At 46.7% G+C, this 21,344-nt stretch overlaps 2 protein-coding genes across 19 annotated transcripts in view; both read right to left on the minus strand.

Moving 5' to 3' along the window:
• Positions 1-951: 951 nt before the first annotated feature.
• On the minus strand, positions 952-11,647 carry LOC131702800 (sphingomyelin phosphodiesterase 2-like). 5 transcript variants are annotated; one of them, XM_059005122.1, is made up of 12 exons: positions 10,971-11,272; positions 9,841-9,927; positions 8,950-9,046; positions 8,454-8,530; positions 7,700-7,793; positions 7,296-7,385; positions 6,783-6,865; positions 6,523-6,655; positions 6,279-6,383; positions 5,638-5,797; positions 5,201-5,253; positions 952-4,981 (listed from the first exon to the last, which is right to left on the minus strand). In XM_059005122.1, exons 2-12 carry the CDS (start codon positions 9,888-9,890, stop codon positions 4,835-4,837), a joined length of 1,089 nt encoding a protein of 362 aa, XP_058861105.1. In that variant the 5' UTR covers positions 9,891-9,927; positions 10,971-11,272; the 3' UTR covers positions 952-4,834. The 5 variants fall into 5 exon arrangements, with proteins under 5 accessions (XP_058861105.1, XP_058861104.1, XP_058861103.1 ...); XM_059005121.1 differs by lacking the exon at positions 10,971-11,272 and adding an exon at positions 11,549-11,647 and having other exon boundaries at positions 952-5,253; XM_059005120.1 differs by having other exon boundaries at positions 952-5,253; positions 9,841-9,924.
• A 2,266-nt stretch (positions 11,648-13,913) lies between these two features.
• Positions 13,914-21,344, minus strand: part of LOC117430319 (transcriptional enhancer factor TEF-5) — a 40,963-nt gene continuing 33,532 nt past the window's right edge. For 7 of the 14 annotated variants that reach the window (XM_059005128.1, XM_059005123.1, XM_059005131.1 and 4 more), the window contains 8 exons: positions 20,396-20,530; positions 18,997-19,043; positions 18,663-18,724; positions 18,404-18,543; positions 17,668-17,841; positions 16,875-17,015; positions 16,233-16,385; positions 13,914-15,719 (listed from right to left, as the gene is read on the minus strand). In XM_059005128.1, the coding sequence (XP_058861111.1) occupies positions 15,606-15,719; positions 16,233-16,385; positions 16,875-17,015; positions 17,668-17,841; positions 18,404-18,543; positions 18,663-18,724; positions 18,997-19,043; positions 20,396-20,530 (966 nt within the window). In that variant the 3' untranslated portion in view covers positions 13,914-15,605. The remainder of the gene's footprint in view (positions 15,720-16,232; positions 16,386-16,874; positions 17,016-17,667; positions 17,842-18,403; positions 18,544-18,662; positions 18,725-18,996; positions 19,044-20,395; positions 20,531-21,344) is intronic. The other 7 variants (XM_059005127.1, XM_059005136.1, XM_059005133.1 and 4 more) reach the window with 3 other exon arrangements.

A 21,344-nucleotide genomic window follows, 5' to 3' on the forward strand; every position in this document is an offset into this window, starting at 1 on the left:
GTACAGAAGCAGGGGGTATGAACGCTTACTTCATAATGGAATGGTAAAAAAAACCAAACATCCAACTTCTACTGTTTCAGCTCTGAAACTTTGTACAAAGTCAACCCTGCTGCAAGTGGAATTATTTCTGCTGTGCAGCTTCAGACTCCGCAGCTTGACGAGGGACACAATATAAAGAACACATGTTCCAATGGAAGCCACACGCTTATTATATATATATATATATATATATATATGAGAAGTATTAACACTCATAGCATGAACCCTCATAGATTTTTTTTAAAGAGCATTTTCCTTTACAAACGTCCGCTCCTCTGGGGAGCACGATGTGTCTGCCAGACATGCCCAGAATCCCATCCCGTTTCCGATAGTTTGGAGCGCTCAAGCTCTCTGCCGTTACCAACACCCCGACTCTGATCACGGTTACTCAAAATAAGAGCCAAGGTCTCAGTAACAAGAGACTGCAGTCTTCAGCTGTGCAGAAATAAGAGTGAACACAGTGCAGTAAACCTGTTCTATATGTTTTATATATATAATGAACCTTACCTCGAAGTCTTCACAACGCTCGGGAGCTCGCCTTCTTCCTTGGGCTTTTCCAGGGTGATGCAGGGAGTGGCCATCATGAATCCATCAAACTATTTAAACAGCTTGGGAGTCTCTCCTCACCCGAGTGTCCCGACAGACACCCCCCGACCCCCGTGAGCTTTTGTTTTCTTTTACAGATCCCTGGCTTTGTTCTGATGCCCGAGCATTTTTGAAACGAGAAAAGCTGCTTTAGGTATGGAACTAGATTCCGTTTCTTGCACAAAACACTTTTTCCTGTCCGGCAACGCATACCGCACTGCATATGAAAAGTCTTTACAGAAAAGCTTGATCAGAAGCAAAAGAAAACGTGCTGAGCACAGGCTCCAGATCTTTCAGCAGTAAGCGACAGACACACACACACAGGAGTGGATTAATACAGTCTTTATTAAAATTAGCTCTTCAATAACTCTGCATGATTGACAGCACACAGAACCAGCATCACTGCTGCAAATCAACACAGAAACGTCTCGCTTTTAAAATAAATGAACGATGAAGTATTGGGAATGGGGAAAAGACTCCCTTTCATCACGGAATCTACCACTTGTGTTTAAAATATAACAAGACAAGACAGTCAGCAATTCAACATCCTGTACTAATGACTGAAAGCCACTACGACCAGGTTAAATAATAATGTTGCCAGACATGGCATTATAAATGTGTTATACAGTGCGGTTATAGTGTAAGTGTTTACCTAGGCTTCCCTCCTTCATGCAAATCTGCCCTGGAAACTGTTTCTGCAACTTCCACGAGGTAGGTTAGGGTTACTGTAATGAATCCACGATCATGGCATGACCTCTACTTTTGTTAGCACTGGTTAAGATAAAGCGTGTGCAACTGTGCTGCTGTATAAGGTTAGTGTATGTACACAAGGTTAAGAATACAAGACTGTCTATTAATAACAAGAACAGTTAACCTGTCCTCGGAATACACGGTCCTTTCTGGATCGGAATACCAGATTACCACTCATCCATTCTAGAATGTCATTGGAACACAAAGGTAGCGTACGGAACGTATGGGATAATGTATCCGCGTGTGGAATGGTCAGCGAGTGATGTTCCACTGCCCATTGGAATGGATTCAGAAGCTCTGCTGACCAGACCCTGAAGAACACGGCCGGATGGATGAATTACAATACTGTACTGTGGTGGCTGCTGAAGTATGTTTTCAAAGTCTTTTTTTATTCCTCATTTTTTTAAATCGTGGCGGTTTGCCACATCGCCACGTGACGTATCGAAATTGTTTCTAGGATAAAAAGAAAAACTATCCATCTATATATATATATTTTTTTTTTTTAAACGTTTGGCCAGCTGTTTCTAACTGTGCTCTACGATGGAAGGAGACACATGGTGCAAGACCTTTCCACCACCTCTGTGTCCCCACAGTGAACCCGGGTGCAATTTGACAAAATGTCCCTCTCATCTATCTAAACAAACCCCAGGATACTGGCCCTGTAGTCTGCTAGCAGTCATGTAAGAAAAAAACAGATCAAATAAAATTCAATTAAAAAGAAAATCACCAAAATACTGTACTTGGTTCAAATAGATCATCCATCATTTAAAACCGTCCCATAATAATTTTTATAAAGATCTCAATTCAGGAACTAAAAGACTTCAAAAGTACTGACACTAATCCTCCACGAGCAGGGAAAACTGAAACTAAAAAGCGACGTCTCTCTGTGTTCAAACGAGTTTACACAGGTCCATTCAGCTGCATCTCACTTTCTGACCTGATGTCAAAAACCTTCAACTCAGTTATCAGAAACCATTTCAAAAATATTTTTTAGCCGAGACGTCACAAGTATACAGTACTTAAAAAATGACAAAAACGACAGCTACTGAAAAATCAATCCCAGGGAAAAACTCAAACCCAGCAATGGAATCTACACGACTAGAGTCTGTTTGAAGTAAGACTTTACACAAAGACTTTTAAAAAACGGTGCAAAGGAGGAGCAATGACATTAAACTGAGCACACGCTGGCCTGCCTGGGATCTGATTCACATAGAAAAAACAAGAACGAGCAAACAACCTGGCAGTTAGAGTCAAGGCAAAACAACTTCCACTGCCCACCCTTTCCAGAGCCCTGTGCTGTGGGCTGTTTCTATAAAGGAACCTGCAGGCTCTTGATAATCTCCTGTATTTGTTCTACACGGCAGGCTCCCTTTCCCCTCCTCGTGCTGGTCTATATTTATTCTAGAGGGGCAGGTGTGTGTGTGGGAGACATCTGCTCCTGCAATGTAATGAAGCCACAGGGCTGCACAGGAATCTGGTTTGAGGGTCTGTTTCGACCGACCCTGAAGCACTGGGGTCAGGGGAAGATCATAAAGCGCAGGTTTAATGAACACTAATGCAAGGGCCAGTGGACTGCATAACTGGTAAAACTAAATGGATCGTCACCAGCGCTAAGCAAGCATAACATTTAGAGCCAAGTATTTGAAGCGTGCCGCGCGTCTGGGGAGAGCGATCATCCCAAGCCAGTGATTGAATTGCACTGCGGTTATCACCAACGCACAGCAGGGACTCGCAAAGGGCTTATGAGAAAGAGCTGCCAGCATCGGGCACTTGGATCCGGATTTTAATAAAATGACTGTGTGTTCATTTTAAAACCCTGATTATGTGCTTTATTACTATTCATTTAGTTGTGAAATCAGTCACAAGCATTCAAACGAAAGGCAAAAAAAACACAATCTAGTCGGTGTTTTACATTTAAATATGTAAAAAGTGACGGATGATAAAACAGGAGGGTGAACTTTTAATGTTTTAAAATCAGAGTTTTGTAAAAAGCACAAGAAAACCTCATGGTAACCTGGATAAGATTTATAGCAAACTGCCAACCAATGCAGTCCAATCCATTTCATTCACAATCACCTGCTGCTCAGAGATAGAAACCGGTCACTCAGAAGGCTGTTTACAAGAGCTGCAATGTACAGCCTGCTGTATGAACTCAGCTTATGTTTCCAAAACCAAGAAGGGGCCTCCCCATCTAAACTGGATTTCAGTTCCCACTCAGGAACGCGCAGTCTTGCAAGCTGAACATCGCGTCTCTTTACTCAAGTGCGGCTCCACACACTGACGTTCAAAACCTGAACTTCACGCGGCTCCGAACGGTCATTTGCATTTGTAATGCATGCAGACACATGCTTTGAAAAGCTTTGAAATGAAGGGACTGGAGTGTGCTGTGTAAGTCAGGTCACACACTCCTGTGTAGAGTATGCAGTGGTTGTGTTTTCTGTGTAAGTCAGGTTACACACTCCTGTGTAGAGTATGCAGTGGTTGTGTTTTCTGTGTAAGTCAGGTTACACACTCCTGTGTAGAGTATGCAGTGGTTGTGTTTTCTGTGCAAGTCAGGTTACACTCCTGTGTAGAGTATGCAGTGGTTGTGTTTTCTGTGTAAGTCAGGTTACACACTCCTGTGTAGAGTATGCAGTGGTTGTGTTTTCTGTGTAAGTCAGGTTACACACTCCTGTGTAGAGTATGCAGAGGTTGTGTTTTCTGTGCAAGTCAGGTTACACACTCCTGTGTAGAGTATGCAGTGGTTGTGTTTTCTGTGTAAGTCAGGTTCTTCATTTCAGAAGTCATTATATAAACAGGATCGTTTGCCTGCATTAGCTATTCAAGGAACGTGGACTACACTTCACATGTAGATAAAAACACGAGACAGCAGCTGCAAATATGTGACACGTGTCCTTTTCCAATGAAGACTCGAACACAGTACAACGTAGTGGAATTTAAAATGGTCCCTGAGAATAGAATTTAAACTAAGAAGTGACTAAAAAGACTTCAATAAAATGGAGTGCGTTCAGTTGCTTTTCGTTCTAAAGGGAATGAAAACAAAGATCACCACGACCTGCATTCACAGGACGTGGGCAAAACTTTCTTTTGTAACATTTTGTCAAGTCAAGGTAAGTGGATTCCTAATCCAATCATAGGTCAATTATAATCCATTGCCTAAAATGCACCTTAGCACACCACAGGAAACCCCATGGAGCAGGGTTAGGAACAAAACGACTGGCCACTGTCGAGTCGACATGCCGGTGAACTCCCAACTCCCAAACCCAATCCCAATCCCGGGACGGGAATCACAAAAAACAACAGGATCTTAAAGCTGCAGTGTCCCATAATCAGGTTCAATATTATACTAGGATTCTTTACTGCCTTCTTCCAGAACTCATAAGCAGAATTACTTACAAAAGAAAAAATTTTGGGGGGGGGGGTCACTAAACCTTGAAGTTTCATCTTTCCAATGCTGAAGTCAAGGAGAGTTTGCTGGGGTGCTTGTTGGTTCTCCCTGCACTCTGCCCTGCTCCACTGGCTGTGTCTGCGAGTGTTTCTGCAGCCTCTCCTGCAGCCCTGTGACAGCCAGCCTCATCTGGTCCTCCGCTCCCTGCAGCGTCTTCACCTGCGTGGAGTACAAGATGTACAGCAGGGCTGTGAGCAGCAGGGTGGCGAAGGACAGCGCCCCCAGCAGGTAGAAGGAGGCGCGGGGGAAGGCGTGCTCCGTGCTGTGTGCCAGCCAGGGCACCAGCGCGATGACCAGCTCCACCAGCAGCAACGCCAGCCCCATCATCCCCATGCGGGCCACGGTGCCACGCATCCTCTCAGCGCTGTGCAGACCCACCTTCACCTCCGTGCGAGCCTCGTTCACCATGTCCACCAGCCCAGGATCCGGCTCTGAGAGCGGGGAGAGAAGAGGAGTGAGAGGGGGCTGCACTGACAAGCACAGCAGTGTTTACAGAGCCCTGTGTATTCAGATCTGATCTGCACTGACAAGCACAGCAGTGTTTAGAGATATAATAGAAATCTACCTAGCTCTGATTTGGTCTTTCAATCCATGAATATCATTCTAGACGACAAATTACAATGTTGTTGTGAAGTAATGCAATTCTATAAACACATACAGACATATAAAAAAATATATACATATATATATATAAATATGTATTTTCACATAGTGCATATGCCTTAAACTGAAATGAAGGGGGTGTTTTCAACACAGGTTAACAGGACGAAGTAGAAATTGCACCGCGTGTGAAGCGAGCGGAATGGAGGCTGTACCTGCTGAGCAGCGCTGGGGCCGGTCCCCGCCCCCCTCCTCGCTCCGCAGCAGCAGCACGCCGCTCAGGGCCTCGTGGTCGGAGTATGGGAAGGGTTTCCCCGGCACGGAGCCCGTGGTGGTGGAGAGAGACTCGCACTTCACAGAGACTCTCGACAAGCCCTGCAGGGACACACGGAGCACACAGGCTAGAAAACAACACGAGCACAGCAGCAAACACAGTCCTATGCACTGGATCTGCACCAGCACAGCACAGACAGACAGAGTCCTATACACTGGATCTGCACCAGCACAGCACAGAGAGACAGAGTCCTATACACTGGATCTGCACCAGCACAGCACAGAGAGACAGAGTCCTCTACACTGGATCTGCACCTGCACAGCACAGAGACAGAGTCCTGTGTACTGGATTTGCACCAGCACAGCACAGAGAGACAGAGTCCTATACACTGGATCTGCACCTGCACAGCACAGTCAGTGCTACACGCTGGAGCAGCCTGCTATCCGAGGATCACTTGTATTAACGGCATGTGGAGCACATATTCCATGAGTTCAGAAGCACACAAGCAGTACAGCTGGCCAGTGCATCGCAGCACAGTGCAGTGACAGCGCATACTTGAGCAGTGCTTGGTATTAAACCCACCTTGAAGAGAATGTAGTCGATTCGTATTCCATTCTCAAAGGGCTCCAGCTCTTTCTTATTGATGAAAGGGTTCTCTGCGATGAGAGTGATGCCCTCCTCACAACCCTGTGCAAAACAGAAGCACAGTGTCTCTGTATGAAGCGGAGCGATAAAGACCGGACTCGCTGGCTGTGCCCTGCTTTAGTCCACCTGTGCGTGACCCGAGGTCTAGCAGACCTGGTCCTCAGATGTTTCCAGCACTCACCTCAAACCTCTCCGCCTCAGTGTAGGAATCCCGGAGTCCTGTGTATGCGAGCAGCAGCCGGGTCCCGAGATCTCGAGGATGCATGTTCAGATCTCCTCCCAGGATCACCAGGTCCGCTCCGCCGGAGGTGTGCCTGCAGACAGAGAGGAACTCTCCTTCCACAGCCACTACTAAACAGTGCAGTGGAGCACAATAGAAAAACGCATTGTAATCGGATATGTTTCAAAACACAGCCGTGCTCAGAGACAGGCTGTCCTTACCGAATGAAGTGCAGCAGCTCCCAGGCCTGCACCACTCTGTGTGGGAGATAGGCATCCTTCTCTCTGCAGTACTCGGCATGCAGCTGGAAGAGAAGCAGCAGTTCTGTGTGTGAGACACCTCACTGGAGTACAGTGCAGTTACTACATTACACTGAATCCCCATGCAGGTACAGTGAGAGCAAGGGGACGTCTTTCTATAGGAATGGTGCTGAATCCTCATGCAGGTACAGTGAGAGCAAGGGGATGTCTTTCTATAGGAATGGTGCTGAATCCTCATGCAGGTACAGTGTGAAGGGAATGGGCTGCTCATGCTAATAAAGATGTCATTGAGGTTATTATACATTTTTGACAGTAACTCTGTAATCCAGCACAATTCTCTGGTCCCGAGCGACGCTCAGACAGGTTTTTACTGGAAGTAGTTCTAATGTCTGGGGATAGTTCTTTTCTATATAGAGAAGGTGAAATCCCTCTTATGACAGCCCACAGTCCCAAACTCACAAATGCTTCACTCACATGGGTGACGTACGCATGGACTGTCAGGTCACAGATATCTAGGATGACCATTCCCACAGCCTTTCCACCAAACCAGTCACCATGGTGAGCCTGGGAAACACAACACAAGTCACAGAACGAGAATAAACATCACACACGCATGTATTTATAACACACACACACACTGCTAGGCAACTCCGTGTATAGCTCTTAATGTAGTCGCTTCGGAATTAACCAGAACATTTCTAAATGTGACGTCAGTCTTTATGTAATTCTCATCCAACAAACTACAAACATCCAGGGAGAACTAAACAATGTAATCTGAGGTTTTAGTAATTGCTCAAACAGAGACAGTGTGAGCCTGACGCCTGAGGCACTGAAGAGGCACCACTTGAAAAAGAACAGCAGGCTGAATCAACACTCACCATGTACGGGTACCCATTGATAGAGTAGCGGTACAGGAATGTGTCCAGGATTTTATGTTTGGAAAACACAGCCAAGCCACTTCCTATCACCCCACTGAAAACAAACAAGACAGAAAGAACGCGTCACAGCTCAGACACGAACAGCAGCACCCAGGGGGACAGCCAGCTCCGGGTTCAAGACACAGCTCTGAGCAGTAACTGGGTTTAACACACTGATGGAGAAGAGCCCTGCGCATCAATTAGATTCCCTCATGCTGGCTTCGCAGGGTCGACTCGCTGCAATTGAAACTACCCTGCAGGCTATCATTAGTACTGTCCCTAGCACTGACCGCAGCATCACCCCCATGTTAGTTCATTACAATTCACCCATTACTGTACGCTTTCCATTTTACAAACAAAGGACTCAAATCCTGGAGTACAGGCTGACAAGTAAACAAGGGGTGTCGCTACAGCTGGTAAAGTGGACCAGACCAGTGTGTCTGTCTCTGATAGCTGCAGCAGGCATGTACAAGTGTGTCTCTACTGCCACCTAGTGGAATATGTTAACAAGGGGTTTGACACCCTTTTCCATTGGCTAGGTTTCAATTCCTTTTGCGCATCAGGTCACAACCCTTTATTAAGAGAAAGACACCATGACTTCATATTACGTCTTCTCGATTAAACAGGTCGGCGTACCCCTAGCGTTTACCCTTCCATTGCTCGGCAGACATTTTCTGTGATCAGAGACGGAAACGACTGCCTTGAAATGCATTACCTTTTGAAGTAGTGAGTGTAAGGGTGGCTGTGTGCGAGTGTCTTCTTCAGGAACAAATAATCGCTTTCACTCCACACCTGAGAACAAACAAACACGCAAACGAGAGAGGAGTTCACTTGAGAACCCAGAGCCTGTGTTACTGGATTTCAAGAAAACTAGATGGGATGTACAGATCTGCATGGGTGGGTTCCTTTAAAGGGAAGTACAGCACAGAAAACAGTGCAAGTGTGTCTACATACATATTCGATGTATACATGCAATGAAAAAGAAATATTATTAAAAATCAAATCCACATTTTAATACGTGCCTCTTTCATATAGAATATGTGATCTACAAAGTGAATGAGATACATATTATAGAAGCTGTACTGAATTATTTTGCTAGCTATATGTACTTTCAGTTCTTGACTTCTCATTTCTGTACAGTACAGCCCAGCACTTATTGGTTAAAGGCAGGAGATCAGACATGTGACAGCACCACACTCTCACAGCCCCACCTCCTGCAGAAGCACAAGGTCATGCTCCTCCTCCTTCAATAACTGACCAATCATCTCATAGCGCTCGGAGCAGTGCTGGCTTAAGTAGTGAATCCCCCTAGAACAGAGAGAGAGCAGTGTGAAGAAACTTGCTGAAAGAGAAGTTACACAACCAAGACGACACACAAAGTGATCCCTCGTGCGGCTCTCTCAGTTAGAGGGGCCAGGGCTGAGGAGCTTTCAATGGCAGGTCTCCCGGATCACAATCATCTAATGAACACATTAACAAAACTGCAGAGACGACAGAGAGAGAGAGAGAGAGAGAGAGAGAGCGAGAGAGAGAGAGCGAGAGAGAGCAAGAGAGGGGGGAGAGAGCGAGAGAGAGAGACACAGAGCGAGGGGGGAGAGAGACACAGAGCAAGGGGAGAGAGAGACACAGAGCAAGAGAGGGGGGAGAGAGAGGGGGAGAGCAAGAGAGAGAGCGAGGGGGGAGAGAGCGCGAGGGGAGAGAGCGCGAGGGGGAGAGCGAGAGAGAGAGAGAGAGAGAGAGAGAAGGTACACGGCAGAAGAGTTGGAGAGCAGACGCAGCAGAAAGGTTTAAATCAGCTGACAGAGGAAATGAAATTCAAAGCAGAGATAAACTCCTGAGGTCAGGATGACTCGCACGTCTCTGTGTGCTGATCGGAGCACTTTTTTAAATCTCAGCCTCACAGTGTGACAGGCTGGCTGTGTGGAAAGGGGAAACTGCATTGCCCTGCATTTCTCTTTAGTTCCTGAGTCAGCTTTTCAAAACCCAAACTCCAGATATGTATATCTATATTTACAGTATCATTCAAGGTGCAAAGAACAACTGCCACTGATTCACACAAAGCCATACAGGTGCTACAGCCTGCAGGAGACCTCTGGACTTACCAGCAGTTGAGAGAGAACACTCGCAGTTTTATAGCAGGGGCGGTCGGCATGGCAACAGTGGAGTGTTAACTCCTTCAGCTCTTCCTGCTGGAGTGAAATGAAGGGTGTGTTTAATTCAGACAGTATCTCATCTCTCCAGCTGGACTCTGGTGCTGCCAAACAAACTCACGTGGTCACACAGGTGGAAAAACATCAGCCGGGAAACCCATTCTTATCTGGTACAGAACCACAACACGCGTTCCCGTGGATTAGATTCACGTGTACGTGCTGCCGGCACTCTTACAGTAATAACGCACTGTTTCTCTTGCACTACCCTACACTCTCCTAGATTAACCAGCATGCTGAAAATCCGACAGGACCTACAGACCAACAGAAGGACGCAATGCTTCAGGATCTGCATTTCTCTCTCGAGAAGTATCACAATAACCCGGACGCAGTACCGTTTTCATCCAATGGGATGAAACTTCAAATTAACTGGAGTAGCGCATTACAAACTAGGTTTTTTTTTTTTTTTAAAGCTGTGTAAATCATATTTAAAATACTGCACTTCGTAAATGCAACGCTGCACTCACGTGCATGCTTAAAGAAGTCACGTGAAATGCGCTGCTGATTCCCAGCGTTCCGAGTGAAACTGAAACTGCGGCTTGTTGTGACGTCATAGATCAGGGCACTGAACTTTGCTGCTAAAGATGCAATACGCACCTCCGTGCGGCGAGCTGGGATTTCAAACCGCATCGGGTCGAGCAGGTACTACTGCAGCGCTAAGTCAATGCAATGGTTCCTTTCCCAGGTGCAGCCACTTAGTAATCTGCTGTAGATAACCAAGTCTTTCTGAACACATCACATGGCACGCTGCGCGACTAGTAGAATTAATTCAGCACGCACCGGCGATACCCAAGCCTTGCATAATTTAGAAATATGCATTTAAATACCTGACTTAATTACAAACTCTCATACCCGAGCCGTGACACCGAAGTGAGACAGCAACACACATACAGTGCAGCCTCATTATTATAAACCTAACCCCTTTTTATACATTACGAATACAATGACGTTGTTTATTATTATTATTATTATTATTATTATTATTATTATTTTATTTTCAGTCTCAACTTTTGCTGTAACGGTACCTTTTGTTCACAGAGTCGAGCACTGCAGTTACAGAAATTCCTCCGGCTGCACCGCTGGCTAGTCTTGTGGTGAGTCTCCGTGTTCAGTTTAATAAAATTCCCTTTGTATATGTAAACTGGCCTCTATAATAAAAACCAAAACCTGTCGTCTATCTTGTAGTCTGTGAAGTGCAGAAGTAAACACAAGCCAGAAGCTATCTTGCAAAGCTCGGCACTACCAGCAGCGCAGTGCCTCTTCGACCAATGCCCATTACGAACCTTGCGACGCATTACGCGTCGCAAAGCATGCTGGGTGATGTAGTCTTTAGTTTATTTTTTAACGCTCCGGTGCCCCTTATCACGCTGGACACGTCATTTATATGAGATCCAAACAAGTCAAACACAAAGCTCCCGGGCCACATCCACACTAAAATAAAACCATTTTGACACTGCATCTATCCCTCATGGCTGCTTCGAAAACAACCAGACAACAGGGATACAGTAACTGCGGTGCACCCTGTAATATCGGAACTTATTTGGAACGCGGTTAAACGTGAAGCGGCAGCACGTGAAAAGGGAAACTGAATACCCAAACTCACCGTCTTTTTATCTGCAATTGCATGCATTCCGTCCCGCTAAGTAAGGCATGGATTTACTGTGCCAGACCCCTAATGCAATGTGCGAGGCTCAGTTTCCATCAGTACCGTTCGGTTGGTAGCAGCGTGTGTAAATGAAACGTGCGTGGCAGAGGCCCATCGGTTAATAGAGGGTGTCCCATCTAACCGGATCGGGTAAGCCAGGCTCTACTGCATAGCGTTCAAGAACATTGGTTAGGGGTCAGGAATCATGTTATAAAATTAGGTGCAATGCGATCAAATCCCTTGAAGAGAATACAATACTGGACAGTGTGTATTCCCATCGGAGAGTTCAGACTGGTAGAGTTCTGATAAAGAGGGGAGTGGGGTACAGGCGGGGTTTCAAGAAGAAATGTAGACTAGAGGACAGTAGCCAGGTTCTCACCCAAGCACCATTCCTGTGTGTTTGGTGAGGTGACCCAGGCTGCAGGCGGGGTGGATGGTGTCCGGGTTGGTTTGGTTGATCCACTGCTGCAGTAGTATAGGAGTCTGTTTCAGAGAGCCTTGGCTTTCCAGTTGGTTGCACCGTTACAAAGAAGCTTTGTCAGTTGTATCGATGATGGGCAGCAATCACTTTTAGCTAGATCTGCAGGAATCTGCATGACTAGAACCCCACCAGTGCTGTCTGCTGATGTCCGTTCTACTGTACGTTCAGCCCCTCGCTGTATCCACTAAGAATTGTGTGCATGCATTCTGAATCCACTACGAATTGTGTGCATGCATTATGAATCCACTAAGAATTGGGTGCATGCATTCTGAATCCACTAAGAATTGTGTGTATGCATTCTGAATCCACTAAGAATTGTGTGCATGCATTCTGAATCCACTAAGAATTGTGTGCATGCATTCTGAATCCACTAAGAATTGTTTGCATGCACATCTAGCAGTTTCAGAGCAGCTGGAGCCAGGTGGCAGTCATTCTTTGAAGAGCACGCTGGAGGATCCCCATCACGTCAGACAGCAGCTGGGATCTTCTCCGGGTTACATGTTTTTAACACACGTGAACATTCGGAGTTTGAAATCTGGGTAGAAGCACGGTTCTGAAATGATCTCTAATGATTTCTGATACAAGGTGTTGAAAGCATGACAGCAGCTCATACCCCAAGTGAACTGGGAAAGAGACACCCAATCAACAGATATATTTATTGTGTCTCAGAAAAACAATGGCTCCGTAGACACCATGCTTTTTTATTGAATGATTATACACAATACACTGATTATATGATCCAACCCCTCACAGTCTAGGCAACACAATATACAAGAATGCAACACAATAGTAAGAACCAAGGTCAGACTGCACCACCACATACACACCCCCCCTCCCTCCCTCCCTCCCTCCGTCCGTCCGTCCGTCCGTCAGCGTAACAATACACATTTTAAACATCGCTCATTACCAGCTCACACACACACACACACTCACACACACACCTTTAACAGGAGCACAAGCCTGCCCGTTTGAAAAGTTTAGAAAAAGCGAGCCAGGCATCGCTGGGGATCGGTGAAATCTGTTTCACAGACACCGCTCATCCTCCATCTGGGGCTGTTTGTAGTGTATTTCAGCATCACGCCCTCTGCTGGACCCACCAGGCAGTACATTCAGAAGCGTGAGCTCACCTGTTTACTTGTTTCTGGTTACAAGCTGCTGAAACTGAAGAATACCCCTCCCTCCCTCCCCCAGCCCTTTAAATAAGTTGTTTCCTGTCGCGGAGCAGCACAGAGCTGACAGTGTCTGTAGAGAGGCAGGTAATAAACGGTGGGTCAGCTCAGGAGTAGTTCCGAGCTGTCATTTTATTTGCTACTTGACAACACAGAGAGCTGGGGGGGGGGGCACAGTCAAACAGCAGCCCAGGAGATTGCACTGTCTCCAGGTACAAACAGCACCCCCTAGTGGCCAGGGCTACTGTATTAGGAAGTGCTATACAGTACAATAAACTCCGTTAGGCATCGCTCATGAATATCTTTCTTAAACCAAGACACACGTTTGACAATTTAGCCACGTTTACAATTTGTTTTAAAAAAAATCTAAAAAAAAAAATGGAACTAAAAAAAAAAAAAGTTATCTTTTAATCCTCACTAGAATAGGTTTAAACTATGGATGAACATAAACATCCAAATAATTCTGGTATCTGTCCCCTCACACAAACCCCCGACAGTCAGAGGATGCTTCTTTGGTGCGCACACCCCTCTCGTGGAGTTGTGTGGCAGATCTACGACACACAACAGGATCTGTGCTGCTCGGACTTACAGTTCTGAGTGTTATTCACAGCACAGAAAATACACAGAGGCCCCCAGACTTCCTATGTAACATATCCTCCCTTCGCTCCACAGCCTCACCTAAAGCAACCATTCACTTTGTGTAAAGACAGTTTGTTTAATACATTTCATCTACACTGCATAGAAAAGGCACATTACCCTCTTTCAAGATGTGGTAGTAGTTTTTTTTTTTTTTTTTAGTGTCACAAAATGTTCAAAAAGCAACCAGAAGATGATGCCATTTTTAAAAAGACAACTCCTGTAGTTAAACGTTTTAGATAAAAGCATACAACATAAAATCCAAAACCTCAAAGCTGAGTTTAGAGATTAAAAGGTCACAGTTCTAGATCTGATATCCCGCTTCCTGGGATTTAGCTACTTCAGTGTTCTTTGTGGGCATTACACGTGTGTTCTGAAATACTGTACAGAGAAGCGAGCAGGTGGAAGAAAGAGGTTTTCATAATACACTGACCGTCCGGGTGCAGGACAAACTGACCTGGGCGCCGGACAGTCACTGTGTCAAAAGCGTGGCACAAACATACACTGACAGTTCACATTAGATATTTGAAAAAAAAAGCAAAATACATTAGTCAAGACCAGTGTGCTGTGTCTTTTTTTCAGTGCCAAGGGCATTCCGCTAGAGGTCAGCACAGCCTAGGGAAATGAAAACTGGGCGCAAGACATGGGCTGACCCGCTAGAGCCCCGTTTAATCACCGATATTAACAGAGTCCCGGAGTGCAACTTATTATTAATCAAGCCGTTAAGAGGACCGTCGCTGTGCAGTACCGTTCGTTTGCATCACAAATGTCTCTTCCGCTTGGTACAGAACAATTCAAGCAGGCTTTGTACGCCTGTGCTCAAGAGTTTCTCATGCAATTAAAACAGACCCACCTGCCACATCGTCCCAATACTGGCAACACAACAGGGTTTATTTGTACTGAAACGTCTTCAGGAGGAGTGTGTTATCCTGTCTGTATGTGTATGAAATGAAAAGATCTCCGTAGCCAAAATATATGGACCCTCCTGGTGAAGAGAGAGCTGGGGCACACAGGGGCTGAGAAGCCTAATTAAGGCTGCCAGCTTTCTTCAACATAAAAGCTAATGCAAAGGAGGCACCCGAATGTGACATCACCCATGTCTAATATTATGGTTTTGTGTATATATTGTGGATCTGGGAAAAAAAAAAAAGAACCTCACATGGTCTAGAAGTCAGCCTCTTTTAGAGCGATGCGCATTAGCTGAAGTGTCCATTTCAAAATTGAAGGGAAAAGGATGTCAGATTTGTAATGCTGCACGTTGGTGGTCCTTCCCCTGACTGTTTCATGTGCTGTTTAAAAGCAAGCTGTCTTCTCATTTTGCCTGATTGGAGAGGTATGGATGCTGCAGATAAACCAGACCTTTGTGTCACTTTTCTCCTCGTCTTTTCTCACACATTATTTTTTCTCCGTACCTTCTTATTTTCCCTCAACGCAGAAGCTAATATTAACATCATCCCTGAAAAAAAGATATATTTTTAAAAGGAACATTACTGATGCAACCTGTTTAAATACAAAACAAAAAAACAAAACAAAAAAAAAAGATTTGCCCTTACACAAAATAGTGCATAGTTCTTTTTGTTTTTTTAAAAAACTTCATACATTTCCTATTTTACAAAATTGATACTGAAGTACAAAATACCCACTGTGCTATAAAATAGTTTTTTGTTTTGGTTTTACAAATCTTTTTTTTTTTTCAGGCAGCGTGGTGGCCAGCTCCCCCGCAGGACCCCTAGTCCTTGACGAGCCTGTAGACGTGGTACTGCGCCCCGTGTTCACTCGTGGACACTTCGAACACGAAGGCTATACACAGCAGGGTCTCCTGACTGTCCCTGTTTGTAACGACCTGGGGGAGAAGGAGGACAGGAAAGCACAGGATCACTGCAAGGACACTCGCACTGAAACACGACCCAAACAGCAGCTTTCAGCCGCAAGCCGTTCGGACTGCGGATAGCTGTCGTTATCTGAACGAATCTATTCATCGCTCAATCGCATTCGCTGACCAGATAGGTCTTTAATCCAAGTGCAACTCAAGCATGATCTCCAAGTACATCTGGTACCCCGAGTGTAACCATTAACTGCCTCCCCCCTGCAACAAATAAATCAGTGTTAAATACCACGAAGAAGAAATGCAGTGTTTTTATTTTATTTTTACTGCAGGGGGACAGGTTAACTGTTCCACTCTGGTGCAGCTGCTGTACTTGAGAGTGAGATACACTGAGGTCACAGTGTGCTTTAAACAGCAGAGTCTTCACTGGAATAAGAATCCACGCCACAGGAACCCATGAATCAGAAAGCAGAGCCAACAGAGGCGTCACACCCACACCCCCGGCTGGTGTTGAAATTCCCAAAGGCTTGCCTGTAAAATGGTGAAGTTCTCCAGCACGCTGTTCATCATGTACTTCTCGGGGAGGTGCTTCAGCTTGTGGATGAAGTTGATCATGTATTCACACATGGGAGAGCGGTGGATTCTGTACACAAAGCGCCCTCCTTCCATTCGAGCATACTCTGTCTGCGAGGGGAGAGAAACGCACAGGTCAGCAGGGCACAGTCCTGTCTGTTCTGATGGGCTTATTATGTTGCAGCTCATTACTCAAATGATCCTTTCCCTGCTGCCACTAAGCGCTTTCTACGTTTTTTCCCCATTGCAATGGTTTTACTTTTCTTTCAGAAAACCGCCCTTCCACTCCCTGCTAAATAAAGTGTAAGGATTTACTACCCTCAGAAACGCTTAGCAAAGCTATTGGCAGTACTGCCAAGTACAGTACAGGGATTCGAACGGCACAGCGTGCCAAACTCTTATTAAATACATAGCATATGAACTGGAGAAGCTTTACAGTGGAAGCTCAGAGCCTTGCTGGCGTGCTCAAATGAAAGCCCTTCTACTCCAGCCACGCTGGCTCGCTGGCATGTCTGGAACGCACAGAAAAGCAGCCTCGGGACGGTCGATACGGGGGTGCAGATGCAGCGATGCTCGGAGCAGCAGTGCCGGGAGCCTCACCTCCACCTTCTCCACGACCTGCTTGCCGAAGGAGCACACTTTGGTGGAGACGGTGATGGTCATGTTGTCGGCGCTGCTGTACTGGCTGCTGACCCCGTAGAAGGATCCGGGCCCGTCCTGCATGGTGCTGTTCAAATCCGCCTGCAAAGAGCGAGCGAAACCATTAGACACCTTGAACACAGCATAGAGCACAGAGTCCAGAGCCCAGAGCACACAGCACAGAGTCCAGAGCCCAGAGCACACAGCACGGGACTGACGCAGCACAGAGCACACAGCACACAGCACGGGACTGACGCAGCACAGAGCACACAGCACACAGCACGGGACTGACGCAGCACAGAGCACACAGCACGGGACTGACGCAGCACAGAGCACACAGCACACAGCACGGGACTGACGCAGCACAGAGTCCAGAGCCCAGAGCACACAGCACAGAGTCCAGAGCCCAGAGCACACAGCACGGGACTGACGCAGCACAGAGCACACAGCACACAGCACAGGACTGACGCAGCACAGAGCACACAGCACACAGCACGGGACTGACGCAGCACAGAGCACACAGCACGGGACTGACGCAGCACAGAGCACACAGCACGGGACTGACGCAGCACAGAGCACACAGCACACAGCACGGGACTGACGCAGCACAGAGTCCAGAGCCCAGAGCACACAGCACTGGACTGACGCAGCACAGAGCACACAGCACACAGCACTGGACTGACGCAGCACAGAGCACACAGCACACAGCACTGGACTGACGCAGCACAGAGCACACAGCACACCCAGAACTCACCCAGAACTTGACAAGGAAGAAAGCGTTCTGCGGGCCCTTCTCGTAAAGCTCCTTGAGGCCCCCCTTCTTCTCGGGGAACTTGTCGTAGATCTGCCGGATATCCACGGCCTCCAGCAGCGGGTCACTGTAGGACGTGTTCGTCTGGCCGATGTGCACAAACAGGTGCTTACTGTACTGTAGTGCAGGAAAAAAACACAGAGCTGGGGTCAGGTTACTGCTGTGACAAACCCCACTGCCCTGCCTGTGTACCACACCTCTCTGATAGAGACCAGACCACTGTGACAAACCCCACTGCCCTGCCTGTGTACCACACCTCTCTGATAGAGACCAGACCACTGTGACAAACCCCACTGCCCTGCCTGTGTACCACACCTCTCTGATAGAGACCAGACCACTGTGACAAACCCCACTGCCCTGCCTGTGTACCACACCTCTCTGATAGAGACCAGACCACTGTGACAAACCCCACTGCCCTGCCTGTGTACCACACCTCTCTGATAGAGAACAGACCACTGTTCACTTGTATGCTTTGTGATTTCTTTCAGAAGCCGCTGGAGGAACTCCCATTCCCATGCTGGTGTTTCTGTCGTCGTGTTTTGCCTTCATCAATCTAGTTAATGTCTTGCAAGTTCTTTCTTTCTGGTCCTGTGGCAGTACCAGTGTGTGCGGACTGTGAGTCTGCAGCCCCATGCCCCTAACCCTAGATCTCATCGAGTGTGTTTCAGGGGGTAGGTACCGTGTCGGGGTCTCGCTGCACCTCCATGAAGGCCGAGTACTCCAGCATGCGTAGTTTCGTGGAGGCGATGGTACGGTCCTGCCACACAGGGACTGCTGTGGCTGCAGGGGGCAGGGGTGTAGCCATGGGCTCGTAACCTACTGAAAGAGAGGAGACTTCAAAAAGAAATACCAGCTGTGCCGTACAAACCACAGCAACAGGGTCACCCATTCCAGCAGATCTACTCCGGACTGTTCAAATATTAGAGGCTGCTACGCACCGGATATCGGAGGCGGGACTGGGCCCTGAAGGGAGTACCCTGGCTGTGCAAACGGTTTGATGCTGAAAGAAAGAGAGAACATGGTTATGATAAACTGGAGGAGGGTTATTTCTACAGTTCAGGTAAAGTGCATCCTTTATTCTCTCGAGAACTGGGGTAAATGTAGTTTCAGAACCGGAATGGTCATGCTTCAGAAAGCTGCCTCACAGAGTAAGCTCAAACAGCATTGACTGTATTATCAGTAAAGCATTGCACTGTGCTTCCCCCTGTTAGGAGCAGCTACTCGCCTCCTTCCAAACGTTAAGCCCAAATAGAAAGACTTGTGTGTACTCACTCCTGAGAAGGTCCGGGCTGGCCTGGGATGGGTCCGGTCCAAAACTGCTGGGAAAAAAAAAAAGGAACATTATTCAACCGTGTCTCATTTAACTGAGCCACTTCCACATCCCATCATCACAGGGCTGATCCTTTCTGTATATCTGATCCCGTCTGTTTACAGCTGGTCCCTTTACTTTAACTTGGACGTTTTTGCACACGTGAGAGTTTTGTTTTGACAGACAGTAATGTATGCATGACGTTCACTTGTAATGCACAGCCACACTGTAATGCAGGCAAGCATGTCTGCTCTGTGCTATAGGAGTAATGCTGAATGGGTTACCAGCTTCATCGAGAGAGAGAGAGAGAGAGAGACACGGAGAGACAGAGAGAGAGACAGAGAGAGAGAGAGACACAGAGACAGAGAGAGAGAGAGAGACAGAGAGAGAGACACGGAGAGAGAAACAGAGAGAGAGAGAGAGAGACAGAGAGACACGGAGAGAGAGAGAACTGTCTAACTGTCTAGCTAAACATTCTTCTCGTCAGTAATTGCTGCCAGCTTTCTAGATCAACGTTAGCTAAAGCATAGTAAGGGTTACTGTAGTTAGCGAAGGAGTGAATACAGACAGTGACATACTAAGAGAACACATGGATAAGATCACATTCCAGTGCTTCAACAGCATCAGCTGTGAAGCAAACTTAAAATCAGTCCGCGCAGCTCCCAGCCTTTTCACTGTGACTTGTAATGAAAACTCAGTTCACATCCATTGGACAGCAACTACTGAACAAAGACACAATTGGCCCAAATGTATTTCATTATCCACCAAAACCAGCCAATCAATACTTTGCACCAACGAAAGCAACCAATCCTGTACCTGCAACTGCCAAGTCAGCCAATCACAGCCTGTCCGCTCGACTGGAGCGCCGCATCTTTCAACAACAACAAACCGAGACACGGACAGTTCAGAAATATTGCTCCGTTCAGATATCTGACTCTGTCCAGATAAACTACAAGCTACACTGACAAGTACAAACTTATTACGAGCGATCGTGCCCTCTCGATGAAGGCTCTACCGTGTGGGAGCAAGAGGTTAATCAGATGCTCTGTTAAAGCACAGCGACATTTATTAAATGGCGCGCCTTTTACTGCCTCCCTAAATACACATGGAGCTGTACACTTTGAAAGGGGAGTTTCCAATTCTCTACACACATTGTATGCCATGTCAAGATGACATGGGGTTCTGACTTCAATGATTGTGATTCGACTGTTTTTCGACTGATGAAATCTGGCTTTTCTTGCTTTGAGTGAAAGTGTCACCCAGAAAATCCTCCCCCTCCCTCCCTCCCCTCTATAGACCTCGGAGGCCGGAGTCTCAGCCCCGGTGCTGCCCTGAGCTCTGCCCGAATGGAGATGTGCTCACCCTGGCCGGCGGAGGGTAGGAGGGCTGGGGTAGAGGGGGGAGCCCCAGTTTGTTCTGCATCACGCTAGCAGACACGATCTGTGCCGACGACATAGCAGCCATGTTCTGGAGGGCCTTGTCTTTCGAAGCCTGATCCTTAAAACAGAGAAAAGGGAGACATTTCAAGACTGAGATTTCAAGGTGACACATGTTCAAAAAAGAAAAAAAACACAGGCTTACCAAACGATATTCACTAGAAAGACAGAGAGCACCACTGGTTATTCTCAAACAAAGTCCTTGCAGACCTGTTTGTTCAGCGAGTCTGATTAGCCGTCCACCTGCTTGCGTTTGTATTCTGAACCTGTGACAGGGGTCTGGTGTAAAGACCCCAAAGGAGACTCATAGTGTCACTCTTTAACTCCAAAGGAAGGTTTTGCCCCAGGGTGATATTGGTACCCTTCTAGTACACACAGCCAGAGCTGTAAATGCAGGTGCTGCATATCGTTTGTTAAGCCTGTTACATATCTAACAGTGGTTTTATTTTTCGGTGTGACCCGGCACTTTCCATTCCAAGGTGAGTTCACCAGAGCACTCTGTGTTCGGAGCCTCCGCAAGTGAGACGTACTTTCTCAAGGCTTGAAACAACAACAGAGGCCAGCAAGCCACACCAGGGAATGAAGGTCCGAAAGCGGTCATCACAGGAAGAAATTCAATTGTTGGCAAGCTTTTATAAAAGAACACTCCAGAGATGGGCCCCCAGCTTACAGGGCCCAAGAAAGCCTTCTGGTATCAATTCTACTGTGTCTAGTGATTAACTAGTATGAAACGTCATTGAATTTAACGTCACAAAAATGGGAGCCAGCAAAACTATATGAAGATTTTCTAAATCTTTAAGCTCGCAAGAAATGATCATGCGGACCTCAATAGAGCCACTGCTCAAAACTATAGCAAAAGAAAAGTCTCTTTAGTA

Source organism: Acipenser ruthenus, chromosome 30 (assembly GCF_902713425.1).
Source record: "Acipenser ruthenus chromosome 30, fAciRut3.2 maternal haplotype, whole genome shotgun sequence".
Lineage (NCBI taxonomy): Eukaryota > Metazoa > Chordata > Actinopteri > Acipenseriformes > Acipenseridae > Acipenser > Acipenser ruthenus.